The 18172-nt window shown below is 35.0% G+C and overlaps 3 protein-coding genes across 5 annotated transcripts; 1 reads left to right on the plus strand and 2 right to left on the minus strand.

The window, feature by feature from the left end:
- The first annotated feature begins 1881 nt into the window (after window positions 1–1881).
- On the plus strand, window positions 1882–5923 carry LOC110818471 (DNA N(6)-methyladenine demethylase ALKBH1C). Of its 2 annotated transcripts, none has more exons than XM_088218325.1 (4): window positions 1882–2458; window positions 3692–4420; window positions 4743–5081; window positions 5439–5923. In XM_088218325.1, the coding sequence occupies exons 2-4, from the start codon at window positions 3731–3733 to the stop codon at window positions 5712–5714; spliced, it is 1305 nt and encodes a 434-aa protein (XP_088074451.1). In that variant the 5' UTR covers window positions 1882–2458; window positions 3692–3730; the 3' UTR covers window positions 5715–5923. The 2 variants fall into 2 exon arrangements, with proteins under 2 accessions (XP_088074451.1, XP_088074450.1); XM_088218324.1 differs by having other exon boundaries at window positions 1882–2444.
- Window positions 5924–6957: 1034 nt separating this feature from the next.
- Window positions 6958–10737, minus strand: LOC110818414 (protein CORTICAL MICROTUBULE DISORDERING 1). Of its 2 annotated transcripts, XM_022047304.2 has the most exons (5): window positions 10473–10737; window positions 8675–9307; window positions 8170–8382; window positions 7981–8072; window positions 6958–7859 (listed from the first exon to the last, which is right to left on the minus strand). In XM_022047304.2, exons 2-5 carry the CDS (start codon window positions 9293–9295, stop codon window positions 7229–7231), a joined length of 1557 nt encoding a protein of 518 aa, XP_021902996.1. In that variant the 5' UTR covers window positions 9296–9307; window positions 10473–10737; the 3' UTR covers window positions 6958–7228. The 2 variants fall into 2 exon arrangements, with proteins under 2 accessions (XP_021902996.1, XP_088074453.1); XM_088218327.1 differs by lacking the exon at window positions 10473–10737 and having other exon boundaries at window positions 8675–9651.
- Window positions 10738–11579: 842 nt separating this feature from the next.
- On the minus strand, window positions 11580–17815 carry LOC110818473 (ABC transporter B family member 19-like). Its single transcript, XM_088218330.1, has 9 exons — window positions 16724–17815; window positions 16542–16596; window positions 16233–16408; window positions 15761–15925; window positions 15363–15658; window positions 14961–15277; window positions 14630–14853; window positions 12623–14548; window positions 11580–12176 (listed from the first exon to the last, which is right to left on the minus strand). Exons 1-9 carry the CDS (start codon window positions 17792–17794, stop codon window positions 11829–11831), a joined length of 4578 nt encoding a protein of 1525 aa, XP_088074456.1. The 5' UTR covers window positions 17795–17815; the 3' UTR covers window positions 11580–11828.
- Window positions 17816–18172: the final 357 nt, after the last annotated feature.

Genomic DNA, 18172 nt, shown 5'->3' on the forward strand with positions numbered 1-18172 from the left:
AACTTTTGATGTATTATGAGTTTTAAAAGTGGTATTTAAAAAAAATTGTTAGTTAAAAATATTTTTAACAAAAATATTAATTAGTATTCAGTAGAAGTAATTGTAAAAAATGATTATTTAAAAAAATAAATTGCATCTTTGGTTAAAATAAATATTGAGGTTTTAAATGTAAATTTTTTTATAAAAGCAAAATTTATTTTTTAAAAATTATATATTATAACTTTTTGTATTTTACTTATTTGATTGTAAAAGTGCATTTTCAAAACCAGATTAAAACAAAAAATTGAGTCAGACGCACTGAAATATTGGGAAAGAGGAACAAATTTACAGGGAAAGAGAACTATGATATTTATTTTTCGAGTCTAACTAGAAGAATTTTATTTACTTTGAATAAATAATTTTGTTTATTTTATTATTGATATTCCCAATTTTTCGCGGGAAGGATTTAGTCTTCCTTTTGTTGGAATATCAATGAACTGCAATCAATTAATTAAAATGCAAATCTACTCACCAGCACAATTGTTTTTAATTACAATAATATAAAAATTATATATATATAATAGATTTTTTTAAAAGAAAAAATATTATAATAAAAAACATATATATATATATATAATATAATAAAATTATTAATATCTTTATTACAATAATATTAGTATATTATATTATTGGTAATTATAATTGGTTTGGTGGTGAAATTTGATGAAATTATCCTGAAAAAAATGAACCTCATTATTATAAATCAAGTTACTGAATATTTCAAACAAATCTTGAGATTGAAAATTACCCATTATCCAATAAAAACCTAAGATTCCTAATAATAAACTAAAATCCCATACACCATTAGTTACAAAGGCTTTTTGACCAACATTTGATGATACAATAGGTCGTGTGAACTAAAAACTTATTAATAAATAAGAACACATTCCGACTAATTCTCAAAAAATATAAACTTGTATCAAATTAGAACTAGTAACTAATCTCATAAGCAAAAATTCTCAAATATCCTTAATCATGATATATATAACTGTCATTATAAATAAGAACTAAAATTCCAACTTACTTTCTTACGATTATGAGATTCATTTAAATATGAAATCCAATCTTAGAAATATAGCATCCCCCCTTTCTTTTTACTACCCAAGGTTTTGATACATTTCAAAATTGAGAAATTTATACTGGAACGAGTGTTATTCAAAAACAATTAGCCGATCTAAATTTGTAAATTATTATAGATTATTCATTGTTAGAATTAAAAGAATTAGGAGAAGAGGATCTCATAGGAAATGAATGGGAAGATCGAAAAATTAGAAGAAGAAATGATTTTTTAGTTTTATAAAAACTTATGATTTCTTTGAAATATTATAAACAATTTCTGTCGATTGAACACCATTTTTAAAGAAATTTAAAATTGTAGGAACGTTTAAATAAATTTGATTATTTATTGGACCATAAAAATTCACTTTCCGAAAATTCTTTCATTTTCTTCAAGATTAAACATATATTATATCAATTTGATAAACAGCTCATTGGGATAGATGTAGATGAATACTACCCCTCCTAGAAATTATTAATAATTATTGTTTGATCATAATATTCTTCTATTTTAAAATCTGTATGTAATTGATTCAATTTTAAAATTATTAATAATCATTGTTTGATCGGTACCTACTAATTTTTGTTCATACGAAGAAATGAAGAATATATTAATTTTTAGAAAATAACAAATTGATTTAATGACTTATTAATATAATATAAATTTAAAATTAATCGTCTGTTCTCGTTGGACCCGGGTTCGAACACTGAGTATCGCAAAAGTGTTGAAAAAAATTGTGTTGGTGGGCTCCATAATCATTCTTTATGCAATTAATTTTCCTTTCGCCTTTTCGTTCTCCTTCAGCCTTTAATGATTTTCTCTTCATCTGAGACGGAAACCAAACGCCACCTTTCCCTTCTGCAACCAAAGATCGAACGAAGCTCTATTTTCCCTTTCCTTTTTATACTCTGTCCTGAGTCTTCACTCTCATCTTGGTTTATACCTCTTTTTCAAACAGAATCTCCATATCTTCTCTTGATTTTTCTTCCTTTTTCAACCGATAGCACCGCACTTCCCTAGTCTCAATTGCAGCAGGAAATATCGGCGTCCTTCACGACACCACCATTCAACGTCGCCTCGATTTTTTCCTCAAGCTCATTGGCGCCATTTTCTATCCTTCCTCTTCTTCTAGAGCAACTGCATCTCATTTTCTTCTTCCACCAGCTGCCGCGTGCTCCTCTTCATCTTCTTCAACACGGCTCGTGTTTAAGTATACTTCTGCGAGTGACAATAGTTAGACGCTTAACAACGATCCTCGCACTTTTTGGGATCGAGGTTTTTTTCTTCTGCGGTAGTACTGTAATCTAAACCTTGGAAGAGCCACTTGCCTCTTGACTTATTCTTTCAGGTCCTCCATCGTCGGTATTTTTCTCTTATCTGTGCGAATAGATGTCTGGCTCAGCTTCTCAAATTCTGTTGCTCTATTTGAATTTTCATTTGATCTCTCATGAATATATGCTGTGTAATTGGTATAGCGCCGTGAGTTTGGGTTCCCTTATTTTCTCGTCTTTCTTTTCAACAGTGATCATATCTTATTTTCTTGACAAACTTGGTTGATAATATAAGTTTGATATGCTCTTCAGTTTTCTCTTTTTTTAGCCGGAAACAATATATTTGTTAATTAATTAGAAGTCCGCAAGCTTGGTCAATGGATGAAAGTGTGTGTATGTATCGGTCTCATTTAAAACCCGTTTTCTTCATTAGGGTTTTGTCAACGGATGTTCCACTTTGAGGATGGTTGCAACTCGGTAGTCATTTGTGCATTTGATAGTATGTATTTGTTTATGTAATAATGTAGATTCACAGTTTGTAAGATCATATTTCATATGTTTGTGGTCGTTGTTAGTTTAACGAGTATAGATTGCATTCTTTTGGCAACTTGTGATTTTGCTGAAATGACCGGTTTTGTTTATTCCACATAAGACTTTAAAGGTTTTGAAAAATGTTATTGCAGGATGCATGGTGTTCTCATGTCAATTTTAAGATGCAAAAGTTTGTGCTGACTTGGTTGTATCTGTTATATTGGTTCATCATTTCAGTGTTTCTTGCCTGGCCATGGTTAATTTGTTGTTATTGTACTTTTGTATGTATATCTTGACTTTCCTTCCTTTCTCTCTTGTTTTACTCTTCTTGTCTGGTAACTGTTATTATAACACACTAAATTGCCTCAAACAAGCAGTTTGATTTAGTAGAAGGTGGCCTTTCATTTGATTAGATTGAGATTTTTTGTGTATGAATATCTTTTTATATGTATTTTTCTTTTCTAATGTTTCTTTTCTCCAGTCTTGTTTATATGTTCACATATTTCTCTGTTTTATTTTTTGATCTGAGCTTGGACTACTGGAGCCAAATGTGCCATAACATGCATAGATTGTTTCCATTCCATGTGCCCACGAATATCTGGTTTTATGTGTTATCCTTTCCTTAAGCATAATTTCAACATTATCTATGTTTATGGTACTACTTAGTTTGTCATATAAATTCAGCTTAATTTTGAAACTAGATTCTCTAGATCCAACATGGTGCTTATCTTTTATTAACTTAGTGTAACCATACTTGACATGTAATAGTGTGTTTGTTCCCTTTATTATTTAGGTTGGAGCTGATAGACCTGCTTACGAATTTTGCTAAAGGATGGACAGAACATCTCGGGGTAAAGAAAAAATATCACAGAAAATGTCAATAGGTAGTGATTCAAGGCACTCTAAGTCCAAAGCAAATTCAAGTTATGCCTATGTGCCAAAGAAACATTCTTCCAATAGAAGAGATGGATTATTACAAACAGGAGGATTTTGCCAGGGTGAAGAACTCCATGATGCCAAGGGCACTGGTTTCAGACAGGACAAAGGATTTGTTTCACACTTAGTGCGGAAGGATGATATCTTATCATCACCGTCTCAATCTGGATCTGTTAACGTACAGCTGAATGCAAAAATGAACATGAGAGCATCTCAAACTGTAGGGTTAGGGAATGGCTCTGGATTGCATGGTGAGCTTATCTACAAGGTTAATGATACCTGTCTGAAACCTGAGGATGATGCTGATCTGCCCCATAAAGGTAGGATTACGGGCCAGTTGTCTCAAGAAAAGAATCACAGGAAGTCAATGGGTTTTCATGACTCAAGTAACTCTAAGCAGCAGGCAGAAGTTGATCCTTTTGATATTTGCATGATCAATAAGAGTACTTTTACACTAAAACCATCTCTCTTTGCAAATAATAGAGAAAAGAGGAATCAAATTAAGCACTCCATTGAAGGACGAAATGGAAGAGTATTAAGATCTGGAATGGTGCTTCTGAAGAAATTCTTATCACTGGATGATCAGGTATTGTTCCCTTTATCTCTCTCCTCTCTAGCTTAATTTTAATCCTTGAATACCTTAATGAGCTTTCTTTTGTACTTCCCAAAGACTCTGTTAATATCTTTCAAGTATAACCTCGAGAAGCACAACAGTTACGTTCAACATGCGAAATTTCATTTAAAACCAGGTTACATTTATTAGAGTTCTTTGAACCTTTATCTAGAATTGATTAGGTTTAGATGTGTATGCTACTCTTTAGTCTCTTCTCTTCTTTTAGTTGTACTTTTTTCTTGTTTCCATATTAGGTACTTTAATTGTTTTACTTTTCATCATTGTTATCTTACAGGTCAATATAGTGAAGGTATGTCGAGATATTGGTCTGGGTGCTGGAGGTTTCTACCAACCAGGCTACCGTGATGGAGGAAAATTGCATTTGAAAATGATGTGTCTTGGCCAAAATTGGGACCCAGACTCTGGTCAATATGGAGATTTTCGGTTGATTGATGATGCAAAACCGCCCTCAATTCCTCTTGATTTTCTGCAGTTTGTTGAAAATGCAATAGGAGATTCTCATGCCCTTATAGCAAAGAATTCAGCCAATGTAGAAGACATACTTCCGTGGATGTCACCAAACATCTGTATTGTGAATTTTTATTCATTAACTGGACGGCTTGGTCTCCATCAGGTTTATAGTTTGTTTGCTGCTCTGTTTCTAATACATAATTCTAATTTCATAAGATATGATTACTCTGCTTTTATATGCACGTTCAGGCTAGGCTTAGTGGACGAGTACGTCATGGGCTTGTTAATATAAAGATAATAGATTGAGCTTTTACCTATAAACAAACTTTTTCATCAGTTGGTAACAGAGAATCATAACAGTTCCTTTTATGTCGGTTCAAGTCTCAAGTTGTAGTAAGTTTTATTCCTGTGGTGTTGATCAATAGATTATGCACCTAAATGACTGCACGTCACTCAGCATTTCTTATATTCAGAAATCTCGATGGATTTCATCTCGTTATCTCATCTTACTATTTTGTAGGATAAGGATGAAAGTCAAGAAAGTCTTCAGAAGGGATTGCCAGTTGTTTCATTTTCAATTGGAGATTCAGCAGAGTTCCTCTATGGTGATGAGAGGGATGTTGACAAGGCAGACAAGGTTTTATTGGAATCAGGAGATGCATTGTTATTTGGTGGTAAATCTAGGCACGTATTTCATGGTGTGACTTCTATTATTGGAAAGACTGCCCCTGAGACGCTCCTAGCACGATCAAATCTCCGTTCAGGTCGGCTGAACCTGACTTTCAGGGAGTATTAAAAACACCTAGCAGATGCTTGAAACTTTATGTTAGAGTATTGGAAGCACCAGAGTGTTTCATACACCAAACAGATGCTTGAATCTGAATTTCATAGAGTATTGAGAACGCTGGAATGTGTTTTGGAGTGGTTTAATCTTTTTCAAAAAATTACCGTGGTAGTTGTCTCTCTTTTTCTCTGAAATATGAAAGGGCTTATGTAGAGAGTAAATGAATCATTTTATCAATTCCTGTATAGTCCGTAATATATATATATATGAATATTCTGTCGATATACCAGAAAAAATTCTTGTCGTCTATCTGTTGCCATCTCTAGTTCTAGAGAATTTTTACGAGAAACGCAAAAGGAAAATCATAATCCATATGAATTGTCCCTAAAGAAACAAAAATGTAGTTTTGGCATAGGGAAAGAGAAGTTAATGCAAAAATGAGCTGATTTTGCCACGACTTCTCTTCTTGCATATCTCACCTACTTGCATAAAATTGGTGGTCTGCCGTAAAATGGCAATGCTACTTTATGTGGGCATCAGGTGAAATTCGTTGTCCCTTGAATTTTCCACCCTAATTGGCAGCCAAACTTCCAACAGTCGCTTAAACAATACTTTCTTCTTTATATATTCTCTGGGATTTGCTTAAAATAAAACATCAAATAAATGCTTATTTTATCAGCAAAAACCACAAGACTAACTACTCTCCCACCAAAAAATGCCTGCCAATCTCATTTTATTAACTTATCTGCGTCTACTACAATTACATATAAAAAGACCCTTTCCAATGGCAATTTTTAAGGGGCACAGAGAAAAAATATAGTGAGGATGGTCATGCTGGAGAAGCAGGGCACATGCTAAGTCTATCAATCTGATTAAGATTTTGCATGTGCCCTGGCTCTCCAGTTTGAAAAATTTCTCTCATCAATCATGTACTCTAGCATTAATGGTATGTTTCCGTTGAGTTTCAGCTCCTGACTCTGATTCTGATTTGGATTTGACATCCAATAAAGCTCGTTTCTAAACCGTTGTTTGTTTACAGCTTGTTATGTTATTCATTTGTATATACCAACAAGGTTTTGTCTGAATAATTGGTACGTCTATCTCTTTATAAGAATTTTTGGTTTTAAATCGAAGTGTATATTTTTATGTCTTGATAGAAGGTTATGCTAGGATTGTTGTGCATGTATTATCTAATTAATCAAATTGATATATTTCTATTTTTGTTGTATGCTACAAGATGCAGATGGGAATGATAGGAGCATTTTAATTTTAGGGTTAAGTCTGACGAGAGCCATAGTTAAGGAAATTTATGAATGTCATTCTTCTAATGCATAGGATGTTCAGTGAACTTATTAGAAATATACATATATGACTTGCACATTCTGAATAAATAAGATTAGCCAAACCATTCTTGCCTTTTTGACTCAAGTTAAACTGATCACTAGCTACGCAATCAATACACACCATCTTACAGGTTAAAATTAGTTCATAATTATCAGATTTCCAACCATTTCCTTTTTGCCTAATCAACTACGATGATCAGATAAATTTTCCAGCGCTGATGCAGCTGAATCCACATGGCCTAGCAAACAAGTATAAACTTTTTGCTTCAACCGATCAATAGTCTCTATTGCTCCATTGTTTTCTGAGCTCAAATCACTTGTTACTTTCTCCAACCATTCGTTGGCTTGCTTCAGCTGTGATAAGGTGACAGCAATATGGTTGTCTGGCTCCATTGATCTCTCTGTACCTTTCTTTCCTTTCTTCTCCTGAGCACCACTACGAAATCCGGCATCTAGTGCTCCCTCCAAGAATTTCAGAAACCATAATCTTTTTTCATTCAAGAGAGTATCTATCAATTCTTTACTCTCTTTTGCACCATCCCCTTTTGCCCATTCTAGTTTCTCAGCCTCGCTTAGCTCCAAGACTGATGGTTTTAGAGACTTCAATGAGGTTTTCCGAGGAGCTGAACCTGTTTTTCTGCTAGCTTTGTAATCAGTATTTGGAGGTGCAGGGTGTGTTATTGCGTGGATTGATTTAGCCCTTAATGCTTTTGTCACACTCAATCGATCAACATGTTCTTGGAGAGCGAAGAATTTGGTGAGAGAGAGATGAGGATTCTCTGGGGAAGCAGTTGAGCAGAGATCAGCAAACATGCTGCAACAAAATGTTTAGAAAGAAATGGAAATTCAATTTTCTTAATCCTATATATCAAATCAGCAATTAACAATTTATTAGCCATGGCACATTTTCAATGAAGAAAGGTATATATGCTTGCCTGATGCACTTGACCAGGTTTGTAGCCATTGAAGCCTCCTTTTGAGCTTCTGCTGCAACCAAAGAAGCTAAATTTCTCCTTCTGAGAATTCCCTTGTGAAACATAATGAACTAAGATGAGAAAAAGGAATAAGAAATCAAATGATGAAAAGAATGCTGGAGATATCTAAGAGTACTAAACAAAGCATACTTTCCCAGGCTTCAAGAGATTTACAGGCAGTGAAGTCCATGATATCGCCTCCGTTGAACTCAAATTCACATTCTCTTGTTTAGATAAATTGTGTTTCACAGTGGTGTTCTTCGGAGGCACTGCAGCCTCCTTGGAGTTTGATAGGATTGCAGGCTCTACCTTGGATTGAACTGAATGATCAGATTGATTAGGAGATGCAGTTGTGGAACGTGTCTGAAATACCAAAATATGTTCTCTATTATAGTTTTTTCAAATTTTATCGAGTTCAAGTAAAGTATTATCTCGTTCTGAGTTGAAAGATATATAGTTTATAGGTCCAAGAAAATATTATCTCCTTCTGAATTAAAAAATATAAACTTTATAAGTTCAAAAAAACATTATATGAATTCTAAATTAAAATATATATGGTTTATGGGTCCAAGAAAAAAAAAATAATGAGTTACAAAGATACAAAGACACGAGGAAGCATATATATACATATATATATATATATATATGGACATACCTTACCCTTGAGCTCTTGGACCTTGCGTTTAACAGAGGCAACCTTTTTAGATACTGAAGGAGGGTTACTTTCATTTTGATTGTTATTATTATTATTTGGTTTATGATGATTTGCCAAAACTCCCTGCATGTACCTAGATGCAACAGCTGCCTTCTCTTCTTTAATAACAATCCTATGTCTAGGACTACTCTCCTCTTTAGCTTCCACCAACTTGGAATCGCCATTAACGAGCTTATCCTGCTCTGGGGGTAGGTGCAGGATCTGCATCAAGTCCTTGGGTGTCCCAACGAAAGGATGGCGACCGGGGAGAGGCCTAACGCCGGCAAGAATAGGTACTGGTTTACTAGGTTCAATTCTATCAACATAAAAGAATTGACCCAGCTGTAAGTTGTTGTTCAAGATTAGGTCGTTGTCTTCGTTAGAGAGGGAGACGTAAGTTGAGTGGGATGAATCGGATACTTTGATGAAGAAGCCACGGTTAGGCCAGAGCTCTGACCCAGTTAACGCAGGGACTATGCAGATTACTTGGAGGAGAACAGAACGGTATTCTCCACGTACTTTTATGTTTGAGTTTACGCTTTCAAGAAGTTTCAGGAGGACTCCAGGTGTCAGGGACGCCATTGTTGATTTGCTCTGTTAACCAGATGAAATTATAGATTTAACCTTTATAACTTACTTCTTTATTTCACTTTCATAAAAAAAAAAAAAAAAAAAAAAAAAAACGATGATTGGCTGATAGCCTTTGTTTGGATTATGTTTCATTTACAAACAAATGATCCATTCATGTTTGAGGCAGTTGTAATTTATACTATGAATCTTAAAATAGTGTCAGAAAAAAAAAAACATTTAAGAGAGAGATTAATTATATATAATATTTTGTTAAAAATGAAAGGAAGAAGAATGAGAAACTAATAAGAAAACTTAATTTTTGAATTTGTAGTCTTGTTCCTAAAAAAAAAAAAAAAACTTTTAAGTAAATGGGTGTATAAATATATTCTGATACAACTTTTAAAAATCTAAATAAATGTATCACAATTAAATTTAACTCATTATTAATAATTAAGTTTAATACATGAATTATTTCAAAAAATTCAAAAGACAATTGAGTATAATACATGAACTAGATAAAAAAAAAACTCAAAAAAACATATTTAATTCTCTTTAAACAAAATTTCAAAATATACACATTCATAATATTAACTTCTCAATAGGACAAAAAAAAAAAATCCCCTTAATTTACAAATTATTATTATTAACATTTTGTCACATAAAAAATTTCTTTAATTTACAAATTATCAATTTTCAACAAATAGTTAGTTATTCATCAAAATTGATAGATCAAATATGGGTCTTGATATGAAATATTAACAAATTAATAAACATGCAAAAAATATCTGAAAATTAGATCTTAAATACCTAGAGAAACTTAGTGGGGCGTTTAATTTAGTTAGTGTTTTCATTATTAAAAAAAAATAAAAAATAAAAAAAGAACTTGGGTCTGAAAATTCAGAGTACTTTATATCACTAAATTAATAAACATGCCAAAAAAAAAAAATCAATTAAGCTGACAAAGTAGCTAACTATAATTAACGATCATAACATAAATTGAAGATTCAAACATCATGAGTAGTGTATGAATACTACTAGATATATAGATGCAAACAAGAATGAACAAACACAATTGCACCCGTTAAAAAGCAATACATATATATATATATATATACTCATCCGCAAGTGTACGTGATATGTTTACGTGGGTGTATATAACATACATAAATATGTAAACATATATACACACCTGAGAGAAGCAGAAGCCTGAAAAACTTGAAAAGAAAACAAGTTGAAGAAGAAGTTTTGCACAGAGAGAGCCAAGCAGGAAATGGAAAATGGAGGCAGCAGCGGCGGGGATATTAGCTTTACATGCCAGCCACGTAACCACCGGCTTCTCTTGGCTTTTAAGCCAAGCTACCACATATATTAAGCTCTTGGAATTGGGTTTAAAATGACTAATCTGCCCTTCTGGAATGCTTGGATGAATTTGCTTTGGTTAATTTTGGAAGGGTATTTTGGTCAAATAGAGATGCTGGTTGCATTTTCCTTTTCAGGCAGACGAAGTGGAGTTTTAAGGAGGGTGATGGATGTCTCCTTTCTCTACTTCTTTCTATCCACCTAATGTCAACCTTCAGGGTGTATGTGAGTGTTAGATCGAACCGCGGACTATGTTATTATTCGTACATTATATTTATGATATTGTGTTATAATTAATATACATTCATAGTATAATTAATGAAATTTTTGAATTTTTATTAAAATAATTTTATAATAAAGATAATATATATATAGGGATGAATGTATACGTGTGTAATGTGAATTAGGTAAGCATGGAAAATCATACATTGGTCACATATTAATCAAACCATTGTTTCACCTTTAATATGTTAATTTTTGTCAATTTCTATACCTTATAGTGTAAATTCAAATCGAAGTGAAGTCAAATTTATTGTAAAATATTTTAATTATCATATTTTGCTAAAATAAAATAAAATTTATCGATCATAAAATTAATAAATTAAATTTTAAATTAACTAAATCAAACATTACGAATCAGTAATATTTTAAATTCAATTTTATGAAATAATATATAATTAGTTTAATAACAGATAAATTAGAATAGATCCCTAAATTTTGAATTTAATCACTAAAAATTTTACTAATTTAGTCATTAGATTATTATGTACTAAGAAAGTCTCTCAACAATTTTTTAAACTTAAATTCATTAGTAGCATTAATCTAATATTTATTGGACTTGGAATTACTAATTCTCCATAACTCAAGTTTCAAGATATTTTAGTCGAAAAACTCAAAATCAAAATAAGCCTCAAACCAATAGATACGCAAAGCAAAGTTTTTACTAAAATCATATAATACTTTTTTATTCCTATCAAAATTAGAGTATTTAATGCAAAAGTAAATATATATCTTACTTTGTCTATTAAAAAAATTATAATTTTTTGTTAGATAATAAATAATATATATTAGATGATAGATATACTTCAAAATGTAATGATTCATCACATTCCTTTTCTTTTTTTTTTTTAAAAAGCCGTAAATAATTTATATAAAAAAAAAAAAAGAAAGAAAGAAAAGTAAAAAGTCAACCAAATGCATGAGCTTCCGTTTCAGCCCGAACCAGAGCCGCATACACACCAGTAACTTGGGAAGCCAAAAGTGAGTCATGTGTTCCATACTCCACAACCCCACCGTCTCTCACCACCGCGATCGTATCAGCTTCTCTGATCGTCGACAGCCGGTGCGCCACCACAATTGTCGTCGCCTGCCTTGACGCCTTCCTTAATGCTCCTTGGACTTGCCTCTCTGATTCCAAATCCAGCGCACTGCTTGCTTCATCTAGTAGCATCACCCTTGATTTCTTCAGCATCGCCCTCGCTATTGCAATCCTCTGTTTCTGGCCGCCTGATAACTGCACTCCACTCTCACCCACCTGCATCCCATCAGACATGAACATACATACATACGGGGTCGAGTATTAATGAAGGTATATGTTAATTAACCTCTCTTGGTTGCAGGTTTGAGATGGAATTTTTCTTCCCTACATGTTATCTGTTGAGATTGTATTATGATAGGTTTGCATGGGTACCTATGAGTTGTGTTTTAATGGAATATATATATTTTTACTAAAAAAAATCTACTTGTGTTTCATATCCTTAGAGAAGGTTACTAATCTTGTATCCTACATGGATTTCATAGCCTTGGGGAAGGCTACTAATGAAAGTATGAAGCTTCTTTTGCAGCTTCTTCAATCTCAGTCATGATGCATTTGGGTTACCTGTGAGTTATGTTTTAATGGAATATACATATTTTTCCTTTTAAAAAAAAATCTACTTGTGTTTCATAGCCTTAGAGAAGGTTACTAATCTTGTATGGTACCTGGGTTTCATAGCCTTGGGGAAGGCTACTAATGAAAGTGTGAATATAAGCTTCTTTTGCAGCTTCTTCAATCTCAGTCCATGAAGCATTTGGGTTTCCAATTGCAATATTCTCTCTAATACTCCCAGAAAACAATGCAGGCTCTTGGCCCACCAGAGCTATTTGCCTTCTCAACCACTTGACATTAATTTCACGCAAATCAACTCCTCCCATTCTCACTTTCCCCTGATTTGGATCGTAAAATCTTTGTACCAACCATATCACAGTTGATTTCCCTGACCCACTTCCTCCTACCAATGCCACTGTGCTTCCACCTTTTACTTTTAAACAGAAGTCTCTCAATACATTCATCTCTGGCCTTGATGGGTATGCAAAAGTCACCATCTTTAGTTCAATATCCAGTGGCTTTGATTGTTCCAACTTTCTGTCTTTGCCACCTTGATCATCATCTATCAATGGTCTCCGCTTGATGATGTTGAGAACAGCAGGAATTGCTGTTGGAGCCATTGAAGTGTCTGGTGCAAGCCCAGCTAGTTGTCCAACAGAGAAAGAGCTTAACACAAGAATCAGAAAGATTTGATACACCGTGCCAAAGCTAGTTTCGTTTTTGTCTACAAGATAAGCGCCAAACCAGAGGGTTAAGGTATAGGCACCGTACATTGCACCCTGGGAGAAGCCAAGGGTTAGGCCTAGAATTTGTGATCTCTTTGTTGATTTATTCCTTGGTTCTGATAAAGCTTTGTCAAAGGATTTGATTATCTGTTCTTGAGCAGAAAATGTTGCTACTGTTCTTATGTTGGAAACCGCTCCAGAAGCTATGTTGCTTGCTTTTGCATAAGAGCTATTGTCAAGTCTTGGCCCGATATTTATGATCAAGCTCAAGTAGCTTGCGCCCAGAGTGAAAGGAGTCAGAGCAGCAGCCAACAGGGTTAGTTTCCATTCAAGAACAAATGACACGCCAAGCCCAACAGCAGCTGAGCTTAAACCCATTAACAACACGGACAATCTATCACCAAGAACTGATCGAAAACTTAAACAATCAACCGACAGCCTTGACACAAGTATTCCTGTGGAGTTCTCTTCAAAATCAAACCAACCGGGTTCTTGTTTTAGTATTGATCGAAACAAAAGGTCTCTCACCCTCATTGTCAGCTTCGTCCCAGCCCACCCACAGAAACCTTGCTGGCCTGTCATGAAGATTATGCAACCAAGGCCAAGTCCAACCAGTGCTATGGAGAGATACCCAACATCTCTTTTCAATAATTTTGGGTTATCTTTGAAGTAAAACTGAAGAGCTAGGCCTAATAAGAATGGAAATACTGAGAGAACTGCGCCTGCACTCATACCCGAGAGAAATCCCAACAAAAGCACTGCGGCCTCTGGTTTTTGCAGTCTCCCTACCTCTACAAGTTGAAATCTTTTGAGCTTTGGTTTTTGTATTTCTTCCTTCTCTTTCTCTTCTTCCATTGACTTGAAGTACTTCTGCTTCGAAATATCATATTCATACCGTGATCTTGACGCATAATTAGCCGATTTCTCCTGCATTGAGAATTCTCTTACCTTTGGAGCAACTTTCTCTTTCAACTCAGGCTTGGAAGCGGCTTCAGAAGCTAGCTTGACAAGATCGTAGTATGCTCCCCCTTTCTCCATGAGCTGGCGATGATCACCAATTTCGACAACGGAACCACTGGCAAGAACTACAATAGTATTGGCATTTTTTACCGTTGCCAGCCTATGAGCAATGACAACGGTGGTTCTACCAATAGAGATCTTGTCAATGGCCCGTTGCACAAGAGCCTCAGATTCTGAGTCTAAAGCACTTGTTGGCTCATCTAAAAGAAGAATTCTGGGATCTTTAATCATCGCCCGAGCTAGTGCTATCCTTTGTTTTTGGCCACCTGAAAGCTGAGTTCCCTTCTCCCCAACCTGCCCAAAAGTCCCAATTTAACTAAAAAAACTCTAAGAATATAAGCCTTTTACATGCCAGGTTATAATGTATAACTATACCTGAGTTTCATAACTTAGAGGGAGGCCAGAGATGAAGCTATGGGCATCAGCAGCAACACAAGCAGCCATGGCTTCTTTCTTGGTGGCGTTCTCTTTTCCCATCATCACATTTTCAAGTATGGTGGTGGCAAAGAGAATAGGCTCCTGACCAACCATACCAATCTGTTTTCTCAGCCACTTGACTTGCAGTGACCTTAAATCATGCCCATCCAAAGTGATAATACCTGCCAAGATATCACCAAATTAGAAATGAGATAGAATTCATTGTTCGTGCCAAATGGTGTTATGACACTGCAAAATCAATCAACTAGAAGATGATGAGATGGATTACCTTTGATAGGATCATAGAACCTCTCTATGAGTGCAAAAATGGTGGACTTGCCACCTCCACTAGCACCAACCAAGGCAAGAGTCCTTGAAGAGTGAATGACTAGATTGAGAGAATGGAGGATTAAAGAATCAGGACGAGAAGGGTAAGCGAAAGAAACTCCTTTGAACTCAATCCTTCCTCGAACACTTGATAGTGTCCTCCCTGAGGGGCTGTATGGATCTATTTCTGGAACTCTATCTATAATTTCAAACACTCTGCTTGCAGCCACTGTGCCTTGTGCAAATTGAGCAAAATATGACAATGACAATGCCAAGCCCCTAAACAAAATTAAACCAACATTACATAAAAATGTATTACTTGCATCTATACTTGAATCTAGTGGATATGAGGAGAGCTGTTTACCTGCCCCCTACATTGACACCAAAGAAACAAGCAATGGCGTCACCTCCTTTGATTTCTCCCCTGGCAACTAATAAAGATCCGTACCAGAAGGCGATAGCCCATGTTGAATATGTAATCAAGTAAATAACTCCCATTCCTGCACCTTTGGCAAAGCCAATTTGTCTACCAATAGGTACTGATTTTTCCAATAGCTCAGTGTACCTTGCAGCTAAATGATCCTCCACAACAAAAGAAAATACAGTCCTAATCGAATTTATCGTTTGCTCAGCAATGCTACCAGCTTTCTTATAGGAAACCTTCAAAAATAATAGAAATTTTTCTTAGAAAAAAGTCAAGATGGTTATCAAAAATCAAAATGTGAATCTCTTTAAGCTTATTAATTCAGTGCTATTACATACCTCTTCTTTTGCAGTTAAATCGCCGTAGATGGCCTTATAAGCAATACCACAGAACATCATTAGCGGCGTGACAGCGAGAACTACTAATGATATTTTCCACGATTGCAGAAACCCGACTATGTATCCGCAGATGAAAGTAAATATATGATGGATGAAGTGTGCCATCTGCAATTAAAGAAGGATAATATGATATAATATGATGACTACTAATGATATTTTCCACGATTGCAGAAACCCGACTATGTATCCGCAGATGAAAGTAAATATATGATGGATGAAGTGTGCCATCTGCAATTAAAGAAGGATAATATGATATAATATGATGCATTGATGTCATCTTTCAATCATATAGCCAGTCCTCTGCCTGTCTAAAGATAGTTATTTAGCCAATAAGGTCTTATATGTAATGTAAATTTGATATTAGTGATTGAGCCAGAAAGAAATCAAAGAAGAAAAATAGAACTACTCAGACCTTCTCACCCAGAACTTCTTGGATCTGTGCAACATCACTTGAAATTCCATGCATAATATCACTAGTGTTGATTTCAGTATCAAAAAAACCAATATCCTGTCTCAGAACTGCTCTCAGATACTTGGTTCTTATTCGTTGAGCCGACCTCTCCCCCACCAACCTCCAACAGGTGATCTCTGCACCAAGAACAATAAAATTTTAACACATTTGATTCTGAAAAATATTTTAATCCTTTTTTGACGAGGTTTCCTTCCAAAATACCAGTAAAAAATATGTTAAAGCATTACAAAAAATTTATAAATGCCTTACCCAAGTATGCTCCAACCACAACTATTGCTGCTAGAGCAGACATAAGCAAACATATCTGCAAAATTTCAGTTTTCAAGAAAACCATAAGTGGAAAAGAAAATAACTTCATTTAGAAGGGTTAGCAAAAATTAGAATCCTGGTTTTTTCCTGGTAAACAAACTTGAAAATGGTGCTTTTGAAACCTTTTCTACATCCTTCATCAACTTGGATTTGTCTGGGTCATCTGATTCTTTAGCAATCTTGTTCACAAAATCTCCGAAAAGATATGAATACCAAGGAAGAGATCCTCCATTGATAAGAGCTCCCAAACAGCCCAAGAGTATAAGAAGCATATCAAATTTTGTTGAATACTTGAACAAACTAAATAAACTAACTGCCTTAGGTGCTTCTTCTTCTTCTTCTTCCACTTCATCTTTGTCTGCATGACCGAAACCCCCATATCGATGATCAACATCATCATATCTACTATCGTCACCATAACCTTGAGTAGTTCCTTCCCAGGAATCATGTTGCAGGCCGTGATCGAGATGGTTCACGAGCATACAATGTGTTGTACCATGACCATGAGGGAACCTCTTATTGGTTGCACCATGATGATGATGACCATGATCATCCATGAAAGGGTTTGAATCAATCATCCTTGATGTGCGTAACTGCCTCTCAACGTCCTCTGTATAATAATCAATGGTGGCAGGATCATCTTTATTAGTAGCAGAACTAACCTTTCTTCCGCTGCTCACTTCACCCTGATAATGGGACTTGCCATAATCACCACCATGGTGATGATATTTACCATGGACAAGATTAGTGTCATTGTCCGTGGCAACATAACTATGAAGCTCAAGCCTACCAGAAGGAACTGGTTCATAACCAGAATGTTCATAGTAAGGATTTGAGAAGCTCCTAAATCCACTGGTAGTATGTGAAAGGTAAAAATCATTAGCAGAACGCCTGACTACCCTAGTGTTTGATGCAGTACTGGTGACTGTCCAGGGGCTCAATGCAGCACCCAGCTGGCTGCGGTTGTCGTGCCAACCTGATGGTTCAAACTGCCAGGAAACTTCACTTTGCCACGACATGTCATCATCCGTGCCAAAAGGTGTAACCGGACAACAAGTTCTACGCAAAAGTCTGGCGTCGTTGGACATGTTTCTTGAGCTCAAAGGCAAGAAATGGCCAGAGCTAACAGGCGTTGTGTGGTGCTGACGGTGGTGGAAGGAAGAGTAGTCAAGTTCCATGGAGGAGTTAGCCATGGTTGGATGAATAGAGAGAGGTTGAAGATGAGGGAAATTTATCGAGAATATCAAAGAAGAATCAGAGGAAAAATATATAGAATGAGAGAAGGGACAAGAGGAAAGAACAAGGTTCGAACTTTGGGATTTTGGATTAAGGAAAATCCACTTTGTCTGATCCGCCATTTTTATACTATAATCACAATGCTATAATAAAACAAACCAGATTTCCATTAGATTCATTAGTCTCTAACTTTTTCTATTTTACCCAGAAATTATTTTATTAATTTGCTTCATATTTCTAGGTTGGTTCTTCTTTTTCTTCTTCTTCATGGACGAAATGCCAGGCCATGAAGGCCGGCACTGGATATGAAGTTATATTTTAATTTTTAATATGGT

Source organism: Carica papaya, chromosome 4 (assembly GCF_054855325.1).
Source record: "Carica papaya isolate Zhongbai chromosome 4, ASM5485532v1, whole genome shotgun sequence".
Lineage (NCBI taxonomy): Eukaryota > Viridiplantae > Streptophyta > Magnoliopsida > Brassicales > Caricaceae > Carica > Carica papaya.